This window comes from Typopeltis vanoorti, chromosome 12, assembly GCF_054136105.1.
Source record: "Typopeltis vanoorti isolate ZY-2024b chromosome 12, IOZ_Tvanoo_1.0, whole genome shotgun sequence".
Taxonomy (NCBI): Eukaryota; Metazoa; Arthropoda; class Arachnida; order Uropygi; family Thelyphonidae; genus Typopeltis; species Typopeltis vanoorti.
The window spans coordinates 125,395,539-125,414,718 of record NC_143560.1 but is presented as its reverse complement, the minus strand read 5'-3'; the positions used below and the strand labels follow the sequence as shown (position 1 = coordinate 125,414,718).

Here is a 19,180-nt window from a genome sequence, read left to right as displayed (position 1 = left end):
TGACTGCTAAAACTAGACCCCCCCCCCATTTGACTTTAAACCACATACTGACCTTTACAGAAAATGATACCACATCAACCTAATTCTGGATCCTAGTCCTCATGGCCTCTTCCAGACAGAGACTAGCCTACACTCAACCCCCCCCTCTCCCATAGGCAGGGAGAAGGTGATATTAGCAGAAAAGTTGCACAAGGACCTAGCAGACCTCCTGCTCCTGAAGGAATTCCTCTATGATCAGGAGGTGAGGAAAGCATCATAAGTCACTGAACAGTGACTTATAATATGGACCATCTATTATTTGGATATGTATTAAATGCTTGAGCATTTAATACATATCCAAATATGTATTAAATGTTAATTTAATTAATATTTTATTAATTAAATGTTAAAGTTTCACCTGTTCTAATTCACTAATGGAACAGGTGAAAGTGAACTAGCTGTTCATATTAAAGTTACTTAGGACAACTTTAGTGACAGACCAGATTTAAAGAAAGAGAGCCAAAAGCTTTTTAAGTGGTTTGTTGAATTAATGGAGCAATTTTGGGAGTAAATGAAGCAGAGTGATTGTGAGACAGAGAAGTAAAATAAATAAATTGTCATATATATCATGAGAGTATTTTCATTGACAACTATATGATGGAGAAGAAAATCTAACAAAAATATTGAAAGTGGATTTTTTTCAATGCAGCAAAAAAGAGTAAATTTATATGCTACTGTAATTTTCTTTAATTATTATTACTGTATTTATCCATCATTAAAAGTCATTTAATATTTACACATACTGGTAGACTGAAGCATAGTTTTAGACAATATAGCTCTCACTAGAATGAAATAAAATGACAATAAAATTGTAATTTAGACCTCTTTACCGTGATCTATGTCACCTCTCCAAGTTGTCTGACTATGCAAATTTGCTGGACTATGACTGTAATATCCACTAATATCACTTGCAGTCTTTTCTACATCTTCATCAGCAGATGATATCCTCCGAAGCCTCTTGTTTCGAGGTTCAGCTGAAGGACTAGGTGGGTGTGGACCATGGCTATTATGTGGATGCAATGGACCTAGAGGACCTCCTGCTCCTGAAGGAATTCCTCTATGATCAGGAGGTGAAGAATAATTGTTACAGTAGTATGTAGGAGACTCCATTTTAATCATGTTTAGGGCTGGCTGGCTGCCACTGGTGGGTTGCATAATTGAAGCTAAATATCAAAGAAAAAGTTAATGAAACATAAAATGCATATTAAATTAAAAAGAAAAAATACATCAAAATACATTTAAGAAAAAATGTAACAAATTCAATTGTGAACAAAAAGCTGTTATAGTACACTGATTAATGGGATAAATTTTTCATTTAGCACTCTACAGTACTGTAAATGGCTTTAGTGATATGATGCTGCCATGAAACAATGCGGTTTTTGTCTTAACTATTTGCCCAAAGCAATTAATAACACTAATGAGCAGTAGATTTTGTAACCTCTGTATCATACTGCTCTCTTTCTCTATTTGTTAGCATCTGTATCACACACGTTCTCAATTTGTCTTCACAGTCTACAATTCGCAATCCTGATATAAGGCATTGGTCTGACCACTGAACTATTGTGCTTAAATGTAGTTGCCTAGTTTGCATTGTAATGTGGAAACATTAGAAGGTCATAAATTCAAGATTTCAAGAAATTATATTCTCGGTTTAATCCTTCATCCAAGTGTAAGCAAACAAAGTTTATGCGTCAAGTAACTTCACGACTGGGCAACTTGTATATAGAGGCTAATGACTTCAAATACCTTAGTATCGCAAAGCACATATCCTTATGGACAAGTATAATGATATGCATTATGGGAAGGGTCACTAGACCGGTTTTGACATTTATTAAGGTGAAAAAGTAAAGAGGTGCTGATAGGCCTATAGTAGTTAGTATAGGAGTGCAAGAGAGACTGAGTATCAAGAGAAAGAAAAGCCAGATAACATGAGAGACAGAGAAAAGGCCTCAGTTCTTTCATATCATCATACAGCCAAAGGCTATATGCAATTGGCTATAAGACCACATTGAATTAAGAGGATGGAACTATTAAAAAAACTCTCAGAGCAAGAATAGACAGAATTTTATATCTCCCTGGTGAATATTGCATAATGTGGGTGGTCTACACTATCTAGTCAAAAATTTCATATCTCCTAGAATGCTTCTTTCTAAATACAAAAATCATCTGACTTGAACAATAAAATTTCCATAATACAATATTATCAAGCATTTGGGTGTCATATTGCTGGTTTTCAAATGCATGTTTATTTCTAACCTTCCATAAATAAAATAACCTGTTCTTGTAAGTAATGGAATGACCAACACATTACATAATCTGTTCCAAATACGCAGGGCAAGAGGGAAGCGGTAGAATGCATGTTCTACTGTTTCCAATCAGTAACAGATGTTACAGATTGGATCTCCAATGTTAAAGCAACTCCATTTGATGGTATTGACTGAAAGGCAGCCATATGCAATTCTCCAAGCAAGATCCTGCCTGTTAGGGTAACCATGGAACTTCAATAAGTTACGAAGCAAAGTGTTGTCAGTACCACATTATTGATGTTCACAGAGAACAAGGTTAAAGATTTCTTTATACCAAATTTTACTTTTTTTATAATGGAAAGAATGTCAATGCGTTTGTAGCATTCTTAGAGTTAAGCATGTAGTGTTGATATTCAGGAATAATTTCAGCTTTTGGACCTTTATAATCATTTACTCCAAACAGGAGAAGATGAAACCCAGGTAGTGCAAGAGAAGGTCTACACATGTGCGATTGGTCTGCAATATTTCATGGGTTTTAGAATTGCTTAAATAGCAGAATTTTAAGACTGGAAACAAATCCTCCATGCTTCTTTGATAGGTGAAGAAATTAATTTTTAACTTCTTGATATCGGCTGGACCAAACAATTGCACAGGCTTACTATATATAATTGCTTTTCTTCGGCTTCTGTGATGTTAATAATATTGATTATGTACAACTAAGCAGGAAAGATTATGGTTTTGAGTACTATGGCTTTAGAAGAAAAGGAAAGTGACACTATATTCTAGTCTTCTAAGGTCTCAAAGTTCTTGTATATAAGTTCTTCAAGTGGTAATATTGGGTAAGTGGAGAAGGGAATTCCAAGTATAATGAGGGATTCTCTCTCTCTCAGGAGTTAGTCCAAAAGGAATTCCAAGATCCCACTTTCCAAAAACTTTTTTTAAGTTTGTATTGTGTGCATTAGTAGTTAATCCACTGATCTTGCCGAATTTTTCCAAAATACCAAAAAAGATATACATGGAATCATTATCCTTCAAAGTTTCCACTACATCATTGACATAAGCTAATACCTTATTTTCCTTCATAAATGAAGGAACTTATTCCTCGCACAGCATGTATATTGTTGACTTCCTGTAAGAAAGGTACAAGAACCAGTGCAAAGGCCAGTGGACTAAGCGGGCAGCCTTGCTTGACTCCTTTTTGAATTGTGACCGGGTCTAACAGGAACATATTAACCAGGAGGCAGGTAGTTGAACTGGCATGACTCCTTTGATAACAGATAGCTTTTTTACCTACACCAATTTGCTGGAGGATGTGGAACAGAAAGGGATGCCAGACATTATCAAATGCTTGAGTAAGGTCTACTGATAACATTGCCATCGACTGCTTTTTCATATTAACTAAGTGGATTAGATCACGTAGCAGACAGATTAAATTCTACTGCTTGCCTTGGAACTCCATATACCTGTGTACTTTTAATTATGTATCTCATTCTCACTTTGAGCCTGTTATTAATAATGCCGTAAAATATCTTGTAGTCAGCATTAGATAGAGAAATAGGTTTCCAGCTGCTGAGGAAGGTGTGAGTTCTATTAGGTTTTGGAATGAGGATGATACAGAGATGGCTTGCTACAAATTCACTTGGATTGTCTTGTGATGAGAGAAAGGAATTAAATAGTGTAACTAGAATGAGAAATAAAATCCCAGGCCTCGTGATAATTTCTATTCTTAGACCATCAGGTCCTGGTGATTTTCTTGTTTGGCATTCTTTATAGGCTGTGGTAACTTCAGATGTGCAACGGGTCTGTCAAGCCCAACATGGATATGAACAGGAAAGCCATTAATGTTCCAAGTGTTATAATTTCTAACAGTAATATTGTCTTCAAACAGATTTTCGTAGTGTTTTTGAAAGGAGTCAAGAATGTCTTGAGTGGTGGACGTGTCTTCACCATCAATGAAGATTTGAGTGATAGTTTTTTTTTTTGCAGAATTTAGTGAACTATCTATTGAAATATGCAGCTGAAGGACTATCTGCTGCTGTATTCTTATCTAAACATTTCTTTCTTCTACTTGTTTCTGCTTTTCCACTTCTATCTCTGTGTTAATAGATGATGTTGCGACATTCTATTCTATTGTGTTGGTTTGTTGCAAGTCAGCTTCTCTCTTTATACAGGTTTTTCAACTTTTTCTCTTGAGGAAAGCCTGTTCCTTCCCCCATTCCATCATATACTGTTTTACTGCATGTTTGAATTTTAACAACATATCCCAGGTAACATTATTCCAATTTGAACAGAGGGTCTGGAATTTGGTTGAAAACATTAATGGAAAATATGATGGAAGTCACCATGATCCAGAACAGATGTCTACTTGTTCCATGTAGTGGAACTTAAGTAGAACTGGAATATAATCTGGCATGTTGATGTCAAGAGATGTTTTGTCTGAATTATCCTATTTATACAGGAAGAAAAGATACAAATTCAATCAAGATGGGTACCAATACCTGGATTGTGTACATGCAAGCCTGGAGATTAGGATTGCGAATCCTCCATATGTTTACTAGTTGAGTATTTTCGAGACATGCATATCTCGAAAATGTAAAAGTGCATATCCTACTTTTACACTCCTGGGCTGTCCTTTTATTCTGTCTAATGAGAGGTTTTCAATACAATTCCAGACTGCAGCTGCTATGATATAGTGGGCACTGTATAAATATTGCTCCAATTCCTGAATAAATTTTCGTCTAACTATTCCATTGGATGGAGCATAAAAATTTATAAACTTTATTACATTTTCACTATATTATTTAAGGAAATTACAACGTACTAGGATATACATTAAAATAAATTTTAATATATTTCTATATTTCGGCAACGTCACGTTGCCATTTTCAAGAACTTAAGTACAAGACACGTGCACGCAGGCACAACAAAACAATAAGTGAGGAAGAAGTATGAAGCTATTATTTCTCCTAAAGTTTTGATGGTGCCCTCTAGTGGGCAATGTTGGTATTCTTGGGCGATTGGGCTGAAGGACTTCTGATGTGGGTTTCCCAAATTTGAGGAAGTCTCATGCAGCCAAATTTGTTGAGGTTTGGATCGTTTCTTAGGGCTGAAGCTGATTCTATGAAAAGCCTTTCATATCTGTATTTGCTACGGTGTATTATCCTGGCTTTCGTCCACCGTATTCTATGGCATGTATCTAGTGCATGGTCAGCAAGACCAGAGTGGCTGTATTGGTGAAACCGGATGTAGTTCTTGTGTTCTGAAATTCTGATATTTGCTGTCCTGCCTGTTTGGCCAAAGTAGGACAGCTTACAGCTGCAAGAGACCTGGTATACACCAGGTAGGTCTAGGGGGTGGGGAGGTTGGTCTTTAGTTGAGCGGATAAGGGATGCCAATTTTTTATATGGTTTGTAACAAGAAGTTAAGTTATGTTTTTTTTAGGATTTTTGTGATTTTTTCCGAGGTGCCTCGGATATAGGGTATGGTGATGGATTTAGAGTATTCCTTGTTGTGAGGGGGAGGGGGGTGGGTTGTGGTTTACTGGTTTCAATATTTTTTGGATTTTTTTGGGGGGGGGATAGCCATTGGCTGAGAAAGTGTTGAGAATGTAGCTTAGTTCTGTGGTTAGGGCATTGTCATTCGAGCAGATAAGTTTAGCCCTGTTGTGTAGTGTCTTAATGACTCCATATTGTTGTGGGGGGGGGGGGGGGATTGTTGGTGAATGTATCTGCCTGTATGGGTGGGTTTTCTATATACTGAGAAAACCAAGGTTCCATCAGGCTGGCGGGTGACTAGTGTGTCTAAGAAAGGAATTCAGTTGTTTTTTTCTTCTTCCAGGGTGAATTTGATTCTGGAGTGTTGGTTGTTTAAGTGTGTTAAGAAGGAGAGGAGTGCATCGCAGCCATGTGGCCAAATAGCGAATACATCATCTTCATAGCGAAGCCAAATGGTTGGTTTTTGTGGGGAAGAGGTTAAGCCTTTCTCTTCAAAAGTCTCCATATAAAAGTTGGCCAAGGGTGGGGAGAGTGGAGAACCCATGGCTGTCCCCTCTATTTGTTTGTAGAATTTTCCTTGCCAAACAAAATAGCCTGAGGTCATTGTGAACTGAAATAGGGCTGTGATATCGGGAGGAAATTTAGCTTGGATTAGCTCTAAGGATTCTTTGAGTGGGACATTTGTGAATAAGGAGGAGACATCAAAACTGACCATTATTTCAGTGTGTTTGAGTGTAAGGTTTTCTATGCTGGCTTTGAAGTGGGCTGAGTTTTTTTATGAAGGTGTGTTGCCAGTACAGTGTGAGAGAGCTTTGGCCAAATGTTTAGCTAGTGGGGGGAATCAATGCCATCCACTATAGGATGTAATGGCACATTTTCCTTGTGAATTTTTGGGAGTCCATAAATACGTGGGGGGGGGGGGGTATGGAGTTATATGGTTTTAATTTGTTGGCGATTTCCACAGGCCAAGAAGTGACCTTCTTAAGGAGCCTGTGGAGATTTCTAATTTGCGAGTTGGTGGGATTGTACTCGAAATCCAAAAAAAAAAAACATAACTTCTTGTTACAAACCATACAAAAAATTGGCATCCCTTATCCGCTCAACTAAAGACCAAACTCCCCCCCACCCTAGACCTACCTGGTGTATACCAGATTACACAGGTAAGCTGAAATCTCTATTGTTAGATCAGGTCACTTACCTCCCTATCGAGTACAATCCCACCAACTCACAAATTAGAAAACTCCACAGGCTCCTTAAGAAGGTCACTTCTTGGCCTGTGGAAATCACCAACAAATTAAAACCATATAACTCCATACCCCCCCCCCCACGTATTTATGGACTCCCAAAAATTCACAAGGAAAATATGCCATTACGTTCCATAGTGGATGGCATTAATTTCTCCCACATACACACTAGCTAAACATTTGGCCAAAGCTCTCTCACACTATACTGGCAACAGGCCTTCATACATAAAAAACTCAGCCCACTTCAAAGCCAGGATAGAAAACCTTACATTCAAATACACTGACATAATGGTCAGTTTTGATGTCTCCTCCTTATTCACAAATGTCCCACTCAAAAAATCCTTAGAGCTAATCCAAACTAAATTTCCTCCCGATATCACAGCCCTATTTCAGTTCACAATGAACTCAGGCTATTTTGTTTGGCAAGGAAAATTCTACAAACAAATAGAGGGGACAGCCATGGGTTCTCGACTCTCCCCACCATTGGCCAACTTTTATATGGAGACTTTTGAAGAGAAAGCCTTAACCTCTGCCCCACAAAAACCAACCATTTGGCTTCGCTATGTAGATGATGTATTCGCTATTTGGCCACATGGCTCCGATGCACTCCTCTCCTTCTTAACACACTTAAACAACCAACACCCCAGAATCAAATTCACCCTGGAACAAGAAAAAAACAACTGCATTCCTTTCTTAGACACACTAGTCACCCGCCAGCCTGATGGAACCTTGGTTTTCTCAGTATATAGAAAACCCACCCATTACAAACCATATAAAAAATTGGCATCCCTTATCCGCTCAACTAAAGACCAACCTCCCCACCCCCCTAGACCTACCTGGTGTATACCAGGTCTCTTGCGGCTGTAAGCTGTCCTACTTTGGCCAAACAGGCAGGACAGCAAATATCAGAATTTCAGAACACAAGAACTACATCCGGTTTCACCAATACAGCCACTCTGGTCTTGCTGACCATGCACTGGATACCTGCCATAGAATACGGTGGACGAAAGCCAGGATAATACACCGTAGCAAATACAGATATGAAAGGCTTTTCATAGAATCAGCTTCAGCCCTAAGAAACGATCCAAACCTCAACAAATTTGGCTGCATGAGACTTCCTCAAATTTGGGAAACCTACATCAGAAGACCTTCAGCCCAATCGCCCAAGAATACCAACATTGCCTGCTAGAGGGCACCATCAGGACTTTAGGAGAAATAATAGCTTCATACTTCTTCCTCACTTATTGTTTTGTTGTGCCTGCATGCACGTGTCTTGTACTTAAGTTCTTGAAAATGGCAACGTGATGTTGCCGAAATATAGAAATATATTAAAATTTATTGTAATGTATATCCTAGTACGTTGTAATTTCCTTAAATAATATAGTGAAAATGCATAACCAACGTTTAAGCCTTTCCACAAGAAAAACTTTATTACACATCCACAGTATTTCTAGTCCATTGTCAAGATTCTCCCTTCTGCATCCCTTTGGATATTACAGAATGACCCAAGGTGGGGCAAGAATAGGAACTCCTACTCCAGCCATGTTAAATCTTTCAAAGCTCCAAAAAGAAAGAAGTGGATATCTACCTGTTAAAGTTTTTATACCTTTATATCTGCAGAAATATGTTTCTTGGAGAAACAAAAACCTGGCATTATGGCATAGAATAAGTTCCCATATAGTTTCTTGTTTAATTTGCCCGTGGAATCCTTGAATTTAATTAGGCAATGCAGAAAGGGGATGCTGTGATTAATGAAGTGTCACTGGTAAGTCTTTAACTTCTAAATTTTGAATGAAACTGATGAGGTCTTCAATCTGTGAAGGAGCAATCGTGTAGACTGCTTCTTGCAAACTGTTTTGTTAATTCTGTACAGGAAGATTTGAATAGACTTTTGGCATGGCCAAATTAGTGGAGTTGTAGTTTTAATGTTAATAAATGCAAGGGGTCATACTTTGGAATACAGAGATATAAGAGTACGTTCTGTATTGGTGGAGCTGTACTTCAGAAGTGAATGAGATTCGAGATCTTGGAATGATAATGGACAGTGGGATGATGTTCTGGGGGCATATCACACATGTTGCAAAGAGTGCACATTGTATTTCTGCTCTGATAAAAAGTACACCGACATGTTGGAATAAAAAGGTGGTGGTACTTTTATATAAGGCATTGGTCAGATCACATATGGACTGTTGTGCTCAGATTTTGTCACCTAGTTTTCACTGTGATGTGGAAACACTAGAGAGAATCCAAAAACAAATAACCGAAGGGACATCAGGACTCTAGAGTGTTGGCTATGACAAGCATTTGAGAAAATGTGGATCACAGAGGTTAGTGGATAGCAGAGAAAAGAGGAGATATGATAGAGACCTTTAAGCTAGTTAAGGGATTCTATCAGATTAATACAGAAGAATTATAAAAAGAATGGATGTTAAGATGGGAAGAACAAGGGAGCCACCCCTGGAAGTTGTATATAGATGCAGTGAAGAATTGTGTGAAGAGTATATTTTTTTTATGTGGAAAGTTGTTAGTGAGTGGAATGCATTGCCTGAGGATGGAAGTTTTTTTTTTTTTCTCCACTTGGTTAGACTTATAATAAATTTAGTTTAATCCTTTATCCAAGTGCAAGAAAAAAAAAAAAAATTGTGCCTGAAGTATCTTCAGGACTGAGGCAACTTCACTCGTGGTAAAGTTGTACCAAGCTCTCATCACTACTTGTCTTAGTATCTCCCATAATGCAAAGCATATCTCCTTGCAGACATTTGGCAGGATCAACGGTTCCCACCCACCCCCCTCACTTTAGGCGGAGGGATACCTCATGTCATGTGCAACAATCCCGCTCAGCAAAATCCCACGGGACGTTCTCTTCAGCAGCCTAAAAGAACAAGTCACACAGACAAACTGTACGGGCGGATGTACATAATCAAATGCAACCTAGGTTGCATGCAATCGAAGTCCTTCGATTGCTGTCCCATTAAGTACCTGATTCCCAGTGCTGCACTTATGTTCTGCTCTGGAATAAAATTCAGCTTGCTAGCTTACGTACAATGCCCCAAAAGGAGCCTGGCACCATCACCAGCATCAACTGAAGTGGGCAGTTACCCAGAGCCACACTTCATGCTCTGCACCAGGAAGTGTCCTAGAATACATTATGAAATCAGCATGCTAGCTTATGTACAATGCCCTTAACAAGAGCCTGGCACCATCACCAGCGTCTACTGAATTAGACATAGTTCTTCAAGCATGTAGATCCATGTGTCTCAAACCAATCTAATAGTCACCCAAGTCATTTGGTCTATCTAGGGCATGAACAAGATTCCAGCCTCTACTCTAATGGCAAATTCCTGCTCAAGTATGCTGGCCAGATACAATGTCTCAAATGAGGCCTGGCACTGCCACCAGCTCTTACCTGAGTTCAGTCATTACTCGAGTTAGCTAGCCTTGAAGCATATCCCCAGACTCACCCCAAATCGTTCTTAGGATCAATTAAAGCCTGGGACAGTCACCCACATATACTTGATGATAAATATCTTATTTTCACACTATCCTTTCAGACAGTGGCCCTTAATGGGACTTTCTCCGCTCATTCAGAGCCATCTAACACCCTGGCGGTAGATCCGCCCTCACACTCTCCTTGCGGAGGAAGGTCCACCTGCAAGACCGGTGAAGCACGTTCAGTCCATGTACGAGGTAAATTGCCTGGTACATGCCCCCTGGAGCCAGTGTTAACTTTTCGCTCAGGAGTAGAACGGAGGCTTCTGCTCGTGAGATCAATTCGGTGACGAGCGCACCTATCAAGCTCTTCAGCTTTCAGCGGCACGCACCGCTGAACCCGGCGGTACCACTAGGAGGAAGCTTGAAGACGTAACTATGGCAGGTGATCGTTCGACAGATCGAATCGGTTTTCCAGATAGCGACTTCTCACTCGAAAATTACCTACATATGCACACCTCCATAGGTTATTCGAGTGGCATTTTCTATGCACTCCCATCAGGAGTTTCCACCGCTATCGACCCCCGATAGACATAGTGCTCCACGCGCGACTTCGAACATGAACGTTGTCGCTCGGACCCATTAACGTGTTACCCACGCTTCGGTTCCGAACTAGTCGCATTCTGTTCGTCATCCATGCGCGGAGGGCCCGCAGATCGGGATGACGACACATACAGCTCTCTACCAGGCAACAAGCTTTCTCCAGTAGAGAACCGACCTGTGTGGTGACCTTCGATCTCTCCACAGAGGGTTTAATCAAATCATTATCCGTCACTGTAGCGTTCTCATACGCATCAACGACGAACAGTCCGCTTTCGCAGTCGAACCTCTCTCAAGGTACATCACTAATAGATGACGAGGTATGTGTTTACCTTAAAATCACACATTACGAGCTAAGTACAATAAGCTCATATCATATCATGAACCTAAAGGCGTTCAGTTCATGAGTGAGAGATATCTCTCATCAAACATCACTAAATAGATGACGGGGTATGTGTTTACCTTAAGAACTCGCATTATGAGCTGCAGATCAATCAGCTCATGGATGAGAGACATCTCTCAACAAACGTCACTAAATAGATGACGAAGTATGTGCTTACCTTAAACTCGCATTATGAGCTTAAAGTCGATTAGCTCATAATGTGGCATGAACCTAAAGACGTTCAGTTCATGGGCGATAGAAAATATCCTATAAACCTAAAGGCGTTCAGTTTATAGTCTTAAGAGAGTCATAGTTACTCCCGCCGTTTACCCGCGCTTGATTGAATTTCTTCACTTTGACATTCAGAGCACTGGGCAGAAATCACATTGCGTCAACACCTCTCAACGGCCATCGCAATGCTTTGTTTTAATTAGACAGTCGGATTCCCCTGGTCCGTGCCAGTTCTGAGTCGGCTGTTAGTTGCCGGCCGAAACGGTCGCGCCAGGCGGGCCATCCGGCGCGCCGCGCAGCTGAGGCATTCCACGAGAAGGCCCCGACGCTGGTCCGGGCTCAACCGTTCCATCACTGGACAGTTTCGCCCAGTCCCGGTGCAGTGCCATACCCGCTTCGGACCCCAGCCCGACCGGCCCAGTCCTCAGAGCCAATCCTTGTCCCGAGGTTACGGATCCGTCTTGCCGACTTCCCTTACCTACATTATTCTATCGACTAGAGGCTGTTCACCTTGGAGACCTGCTGCGGATGTCTGCAAGGAGATATGCTTTGCATTATGGGAGATACTAAGACAAGTAGTGATGAGAGCTTGGTACAACTTTACCACGAGTGAAGTTGCCTCAGTCCTGAAGATACTTCAGGCACAATTTTTTTTTTTTTTTCTTGCACTTGGATAAAGGATTAAACTAAATTTATTATAAGTCTAACCAAGTGGAGAAAAAAAAAAACTTCCATCCTCAGGCAATGCATTCCACTCACTAACAACTTTCCACATAACAGCTCTCATCACTACTTGTCTTAGTATCTCCCATAATGCAAAGCATATCTCCTTGCAGACATGTATAATGCATAGTATTATACATGTCTGCAAGGAGATGTGCTTTACATCATGGGAGATACTAAGACAAGTCGTGATGAGAGTTTGGTCCACCTTTATGAGTAACCTCTGTCGTGAAGATACTTAAGGCGCAAACTTTGTTTGCTTACACTTGGATAAAGGATTAAACTAATTTATTATTGTTTGAGGGTGTTGTGAGTGCAGGTAGTGTAAATAATTTCAATGATTATTATGACAGGCATGCTGCTGGATGAGTGGGCCTCCCACGATGAGTCAGTTGACTCCATGGAGGTTATCAAATAATAATAATCCTCTCCAATTATACATCAGACCTTGTTGATAGTCTACTGAGCCAAGTGGTTAATGTATCACTCTCTTACAGACCCACTCAACAGGTTCGAATCCTGTTATGGGGCATAGATGTTTGCAATTGTCTCTAGGTGAGAGATAAATTTCATCATCCAGTGTATGACCACTGCCCCACTTGTGTGTGGTAAAAATTTCAATGTATGGTTTCTAGAAAACCCTGTTCTAATAAGTTTTCCAGACGATGAAAATAAAATAAAAAATATGAATAAATATACAATATTAAAATGCTTAGCCTATCTATGGCACTAATGAACTTTAGATTTACAACTTTTTTCTTCTATTTTTTTTTTAATGACTTATTTTAAATTTTATTTGGATGTTCAACTAATAAAGTGATTTTATTGTGAATACTGAGTGTGTCCTACATCAGACTGATTAGCTTCTGCACACAAAATTATTTGTGGAGTGAAAAGCAATATCTATATATTCTCTCATTAGAGAAACCTGATGATCGTTCAGCTTACAATTCAGTCTAGATTTTTTTTATTCTGCTCCATAGGAACCTATGTTTATTATGCGATAAGCAGGATGGTGGGCAGATTGATAAACAGAGAAAAGGACTTCAGAAAATTAATTAGTATTGTTTTTTATTGTGAAGAAATAAACTGTGTTTAGTTTAAGTGTATGGTTTTAAAATTATGGACAAAGTTGTGTTTAATATTAAGTTTATTGTATTCATAAATTATTTTAATGATATTACAACACCAAACAAACTAAATTATAAAAAAATATATTTATTAAGTGGCTTATCTTTTGCTGGATTTCAAACCAGCATCTTCAGTGCACATGTTACAGTTAACATGTCAATGGGTAAGTGAAACAATTCAAATTGTAACTGGAAAAAAAAAAAAATCCAGAGTCCTAATTTGCTACCCTCTAATGTGAAAGAGAATAATGAAAGAGAATATCTCATGACTGTTATCTCATGATCATGAGATAACAGTCTCCCAAATTTTTGGCAATTAAAGCAACCATACTTGTTCAGGTTAGGAGAATGCTTCATAGCCATGACTGACTAAAAATAATCTTTCTGATTGAAATGCAATGATCTGTAATGACTTCTATGAAGCACATTTATTTTCCTCCATCTAATCCTTTGTGAAGGGGTGTCCAAAATGTGGTCTACTATTCCAGACTTGCCAAAATAATGGTAATAAATGTATTTTTTAAGGCAGATATTAACAGATCTTCCTATCTGTCCATAGTAGGCCAAGTCATAGTCACATTGAACTTTATACACTCAAGGAAATGCCAGGGGATGGAGTTTATCCCTCGGAAAGCAGATCAGATTTGCTAATTTAACATGTGGTATGAAGGTTATGTTTCATTAGTACTTCGGTTATCTTTTCAGATGTATCTTGGACATAGGAAAAAGGAATAGTGGTGTTTTGTTCTTGTATGTTTGAGAAGGGGGAAGTAAGAGGGTCATATAGTATTTTATCTATATTCTGTATGAGTTGTAGCCATTGGCCAGGAAATTATGGTGAAGATATTTAAGAGATGCAACATTAGAACAAATAGCTCTAGCCCTGTGTGTAAGCATTTTAAGAATACCATACTGTTGGGCTGGAAAGGCAAACAGTTATTAGATTCTTTTTCAACTGTGAAGTGAATTCTGTGTTGTTGGATGCTTAGGCAGATAACACAAGGATCTAAGATGTCTTTGTACATTGGGCCAAATGGCAAATATATCATCAACAAAGCATAACCACACTAAGGGTATGTGTGTAGTTTGTTTCCAAAGTGGTCCATGTAAGAGTTAGCTGGGGGGGGGGGAAGAGCAGCATGTGCTAACTGTAACATGTAGTGTGCTCTGAAGATACTGGTTTGAAATCCAGTGAAATATAAGCCAGTTAACTTTTTTTTTCTTATTTTTTATAATTTAGTTGGTTTAATGTTGTAATACCATTAAAATAAACTATGAATAACATTCAACACCTTTGCTTGTTTATTAGATTAAGTGTATCACAGTTTATACAAGCACATTCATCAAATGATATCTAGGTATGCAATTTTATTATTTTCTTCTAATACTTTTTTATTTTTTGTATCTATTTTTTTTTATTGAGAATTAAAGGAGCAAGATTTCACTCATATAGTGAATAATGGTTATACGGAAATTTTGTTGGTCCCACGGTGCTTGTTATAACCAAGCTGAACTGCATACTGAATTTTAATTATAACAACTTTAACAACCATCAGAGAATGAACAATGATATATGCACACAGGTTGTAACACTGGGTAAATGAGGCTGAAGAAATGCAAACGAAGTTAAGCCTAGAGTCCTAAAGGGTTCCCCTAGTGGTTTAAATTGGATGGTCTTGGCCACTGGGCTGAAGATCTGAGGATGTGTGCTTTCTAAATTTGGAAGCTGTTTCATGTACCTAAATTTGTTGAGGTTTGGAAAGTTCACCTTAGAAAAGGAAACCAGTAGTCTCCTGTTGCAAGATACCCTGATTACATTCCATCATGATGGATCTCTAATTTCTCTGTTTACAGAAAAACCATACGTTAGTGGATACAATCACAACAGTAACACTACCACTCCTCCCAACAATATGGGATTACAAAAACCCTACGTAACAGGACAAAATTAATCAGTCCTGGTAACAGTGATCTAGCAAATGAACTTAACAACACTCTCAATACTTTCTTAGCCAATGGCTACAATACCCACCAAATCCAAAAAATATTAAAACATCATGACTGCATCCCCCCCTCCGCATCTCTCTCTCTCTCTCTCTCTCTCCCTCCCTCCTCTTCCAGAATAGAGACTACTAAAAATCTATCACCATTCTGTTTATGTGGGGGCACATCTGAAAAATAGCAAACATCCTAAAGAAATAAGTATACAACCACTTACAGATCAAATAAAAAATTAGCATCCCTTATTCACTCCACCAAAGATCAACTACATTCCCTAGACCTGCCAGATGTTTACCAGGTTCCATGCAGCTGCCAGTTATCCTACTGCAGCCAATATCAGAATTTCTCAACTTGCAGTAAAACACCTGATCAACCTCAATCAGCCAGCTATTCCTTTGTCCCCTGTGCTTCTCTTCCATGAAACAATTTTTAAATGGATTTTTTTGATTGAAGGTTAGTTAGCCGATTTTCCCCCCCGGAAATTTAAGTTTTTCAACCCACATACAGACAAATCGGCCCTTCAGAACACATGCGATTTACAGACAAAAAATACTAGTGGTGGTGAGCAGTAGATGGTGTTGATGTATATGATGAAGGTAGTAAAGGTTTGACATAGTGGTGAAGATGGAGAGTTGTAGAATAGGTGTCCTCCCTCAATGAGTCCCAAGATTCATTGAGGGAGGACACCATTCTGATATAGTGAATGTAAGAGTTAGTTGGGGCTCTTGGAGGTGTCACAAAATAATAATAATAAAATCTCGAAAAATTCACATGGACAGCCAAGAACGGTGGCTTATTATGTTTGATAATACTTTCTCACATACAATTGATGCACTACAAAAGAGATTCATAATCAGTGACTCAAAGCTAATGTGCCCACTGCTGAAAATGCCAGTGAACTTTGCAATTTCATCAGTATGTCAGTCCAAGAGACACTATAAAGGAAGACAATAAAAAATGCAATGCCACTGTAGTGAACTTTCATTCCAAAACAGAAGCAAAGCTAAACAACAGCATCTGCAAGCTCACTGAATGTTGCAAATTTGACCCAAGGAAAATCATCAGGTGTCACCACTTCAGGCTCACAAACACACGGAGTGACAGAATGAATCTCTCACACCTAGTCAAAGTAACCTGCAATATGCCAGCAAGCAGATAAGCATTCATAACTACGGTTAACAACATGTCAGAAAGGCGTTACCTGCCATGTCATGGATATGAGCCCCGCCAGATCTCATCTAAGCACAGCAGGAACAAAAGAGCATTACAGCAACAACTGGAAGAAAAGTGACAAAGTGGAGATGATGCATGGACATTTAACTATAAAAATAGAGTACTAATGCAAAAATGCAGTCCTACTGCCAACCAATTTGGAAATTCAATCTCTATTACTGCATAACGGAATGTGCTTGACCAATACAGTCAACAGTAAACCTTGCAGAACCTTCCTAATACACCACACCAATATACATAGTCACTGTTCAAACCTTGATGCTCATTTCCATCTCAGTCTATAAAACCCCACTTACTTTTCATGGCAGAAATCCAAATTTTTATTCCCCATACATTACTCACCTCAACTTTCCCAGTTAAACACTCTTTGACTCCTTTCTCCCCAAAGGTGGGGTTTGTGCATATGTTCGCTCTGACATACCATGTCAAAGAGTGTCCAACCCGGAATCTCCTGATTTTGACCTTCTCTGGCTTAAAATCTCTGTACCTGAATCCATCAAATTCATTTGCTGTCTCTACCACTCCCCTAATGTCATAAACCATTCTGAACCTTTTGATTTCCTTTCCTTTAAAGTCAATATTTTTCAATTCAGCTTTCTTAATTGAGGTCATTTTCCTTGGAGATTAATATTTCCAACCTAATCTGGCTCTCTTACCCCAATTACACAGATCAAGCAGATAGAGAGGCTGAGTCATCTGCCAAAATATACATACCTACTCAAAAACCAGATAACCACAACCACTCTCCAAATATCTTGGACCTCTACCTCACTAGTGACCCATCCAATTACACCCTTAATTTGTCTGTCTCATAGGTAGCTCAGACCACAATCACTCACATCCATGCATTGTATGGCATTATAAGAAAGCCAAGAAGGATGACCTACACAACTACTATGCCACATTTTCTTGGATTCATTATTGCTTCCAGCCATCTGACCCAAACCTATGTGCTGAATGTATCACTGAAATAATTCTTATTGGAATGAAAACATTTATTTCCCATTCCACCCTAAGTTCCTGTTCTCTATCTTGTACAGCTTTGGCACACCCATAGGGTGTGCCAAAGCTGTATAAGAGAAGAACTGAACATACTGTAACTGGCTCACATCCAAAAGTCCATCCACCAATACCAAAGCCCGGAATAGCTGCAATAAAACTATTCACATGTCAAAAAATTTGAAAGAGCTAAAAGTAGGAAACTTGCATCCTGCCTGCATAGCAGCCATGCATTCTGGTTTCTAGCCAAAACCGTTAGCTGCAACTTCTGCCCAATACTGCTCCTACCACTGTAGCATCCCGATGGCTCTGTAGCAGCATCACCCACAGAAAAAACCTGCATACTGCTGATTTTCGTAAATGCTTCCCTACCATTCCAAGCTCTTCAAGGAAGACTAAGGGTTTGTCAGATAAGTGTCGATGTGCTGACAGTAAAAAGAAAACAATTGAAGTCTGATGCCAAAAACAAGAGGAAAGACTCGTGCCGGATCGGACGTTGCCCAGTCAAACAAGGTCCGTGTCCCTAATCGAGTAATCAGGGTTGGATCGAAAAATCAATTACTGAAAAAGACAAAAAAAATCAAACTCAGGCCTGTAAAGGATGGAATAACTGGTACATGTGCTGTACCAGTTATTCCAACTGGTACATGGAATGTCCATACACTCTGGGCAACTGGAAAATTGCAGTTGCTTCAAGAAGAAATACAGATGTGATATATTTGGTATTTCAGAAATGAGATGGACACTGTCAGGAGAATCAAATGGTGGAAGAGTTCTCTGGTCAGGAAATGAAAGTAAGCATGAAGCAGGCATAGGCTTCCTGCTAAGTAACAAGGCCTGCCAGGCAATGATAGGATACAAACCAGTTAGTGAAAGAATAATGGTTGCAAGATTCAGTGCCCAACCATTTAATATCACGACCATTCAAATATATGCGCCTACTGCAGAGAGTGCATATGAAAACATTGAGAGATTTTACAGAGATCTAACAACTAGAAATTGATGAGGTGCCAAAGCAAGATATACTCATCATTGGAGGAGACTGGAATGCAAAGATTGGCAAAAATAACACAGGATGGGAAAAGGTTATGGGAAAATTTGGATATGGAGAGATGCTTCTGGAATTTGCCACGGATAACAACTTGATGATTTGCAATACCAAATTCCAACAAAAAGATCATCATAAATGGACGTGGTGCTCCTTCGATGGCAAACACAGGAATATGATCGACCTGATATTAATAGACCAGAAATGAAGAACCTCAGTTCAACAGTGCAGATCATTCCAAGGAGTTGATATTGATTCAGACCACATCTTAGTGATTGTGAATATAAGACTAAAACTAAAACAGAAGTACAAAGGAAAGTTCCAAAAAGCTAGAGACATCTCAATACCGTCAAAAATGCAATAAAGTACGGAAAGCAGCAA

The 19,180-nt window shown here is 39.1% G+C and overlaps 1 protein-coding gene across 6 annotated transcripts in view; it reads right to left on the bottom strand.

The window, feature by feature from the left end:
• The window catches only part of LOC150101210 (nuclear factor 1 X-type-like), a 675,427-nt gene that overhangs the window by 248,095 nt on the left and 408,152 nt on the right, over positions 1-19,180 (bottom strand). For all 6 annotated transcript variants that reach the window (XM_090401618.1, XM_090401622.1, XM_090401623.1 and 3 more), the window contains one exon: positions 870-1,202. In XM_090401618.1, coding sequence (XP_090257744.1) covers positions 870-1,202 — 333 coding nt within the window. The remainder of the gene's footprint in view (positions 1-869; positions 1,203-19,180) is intronic.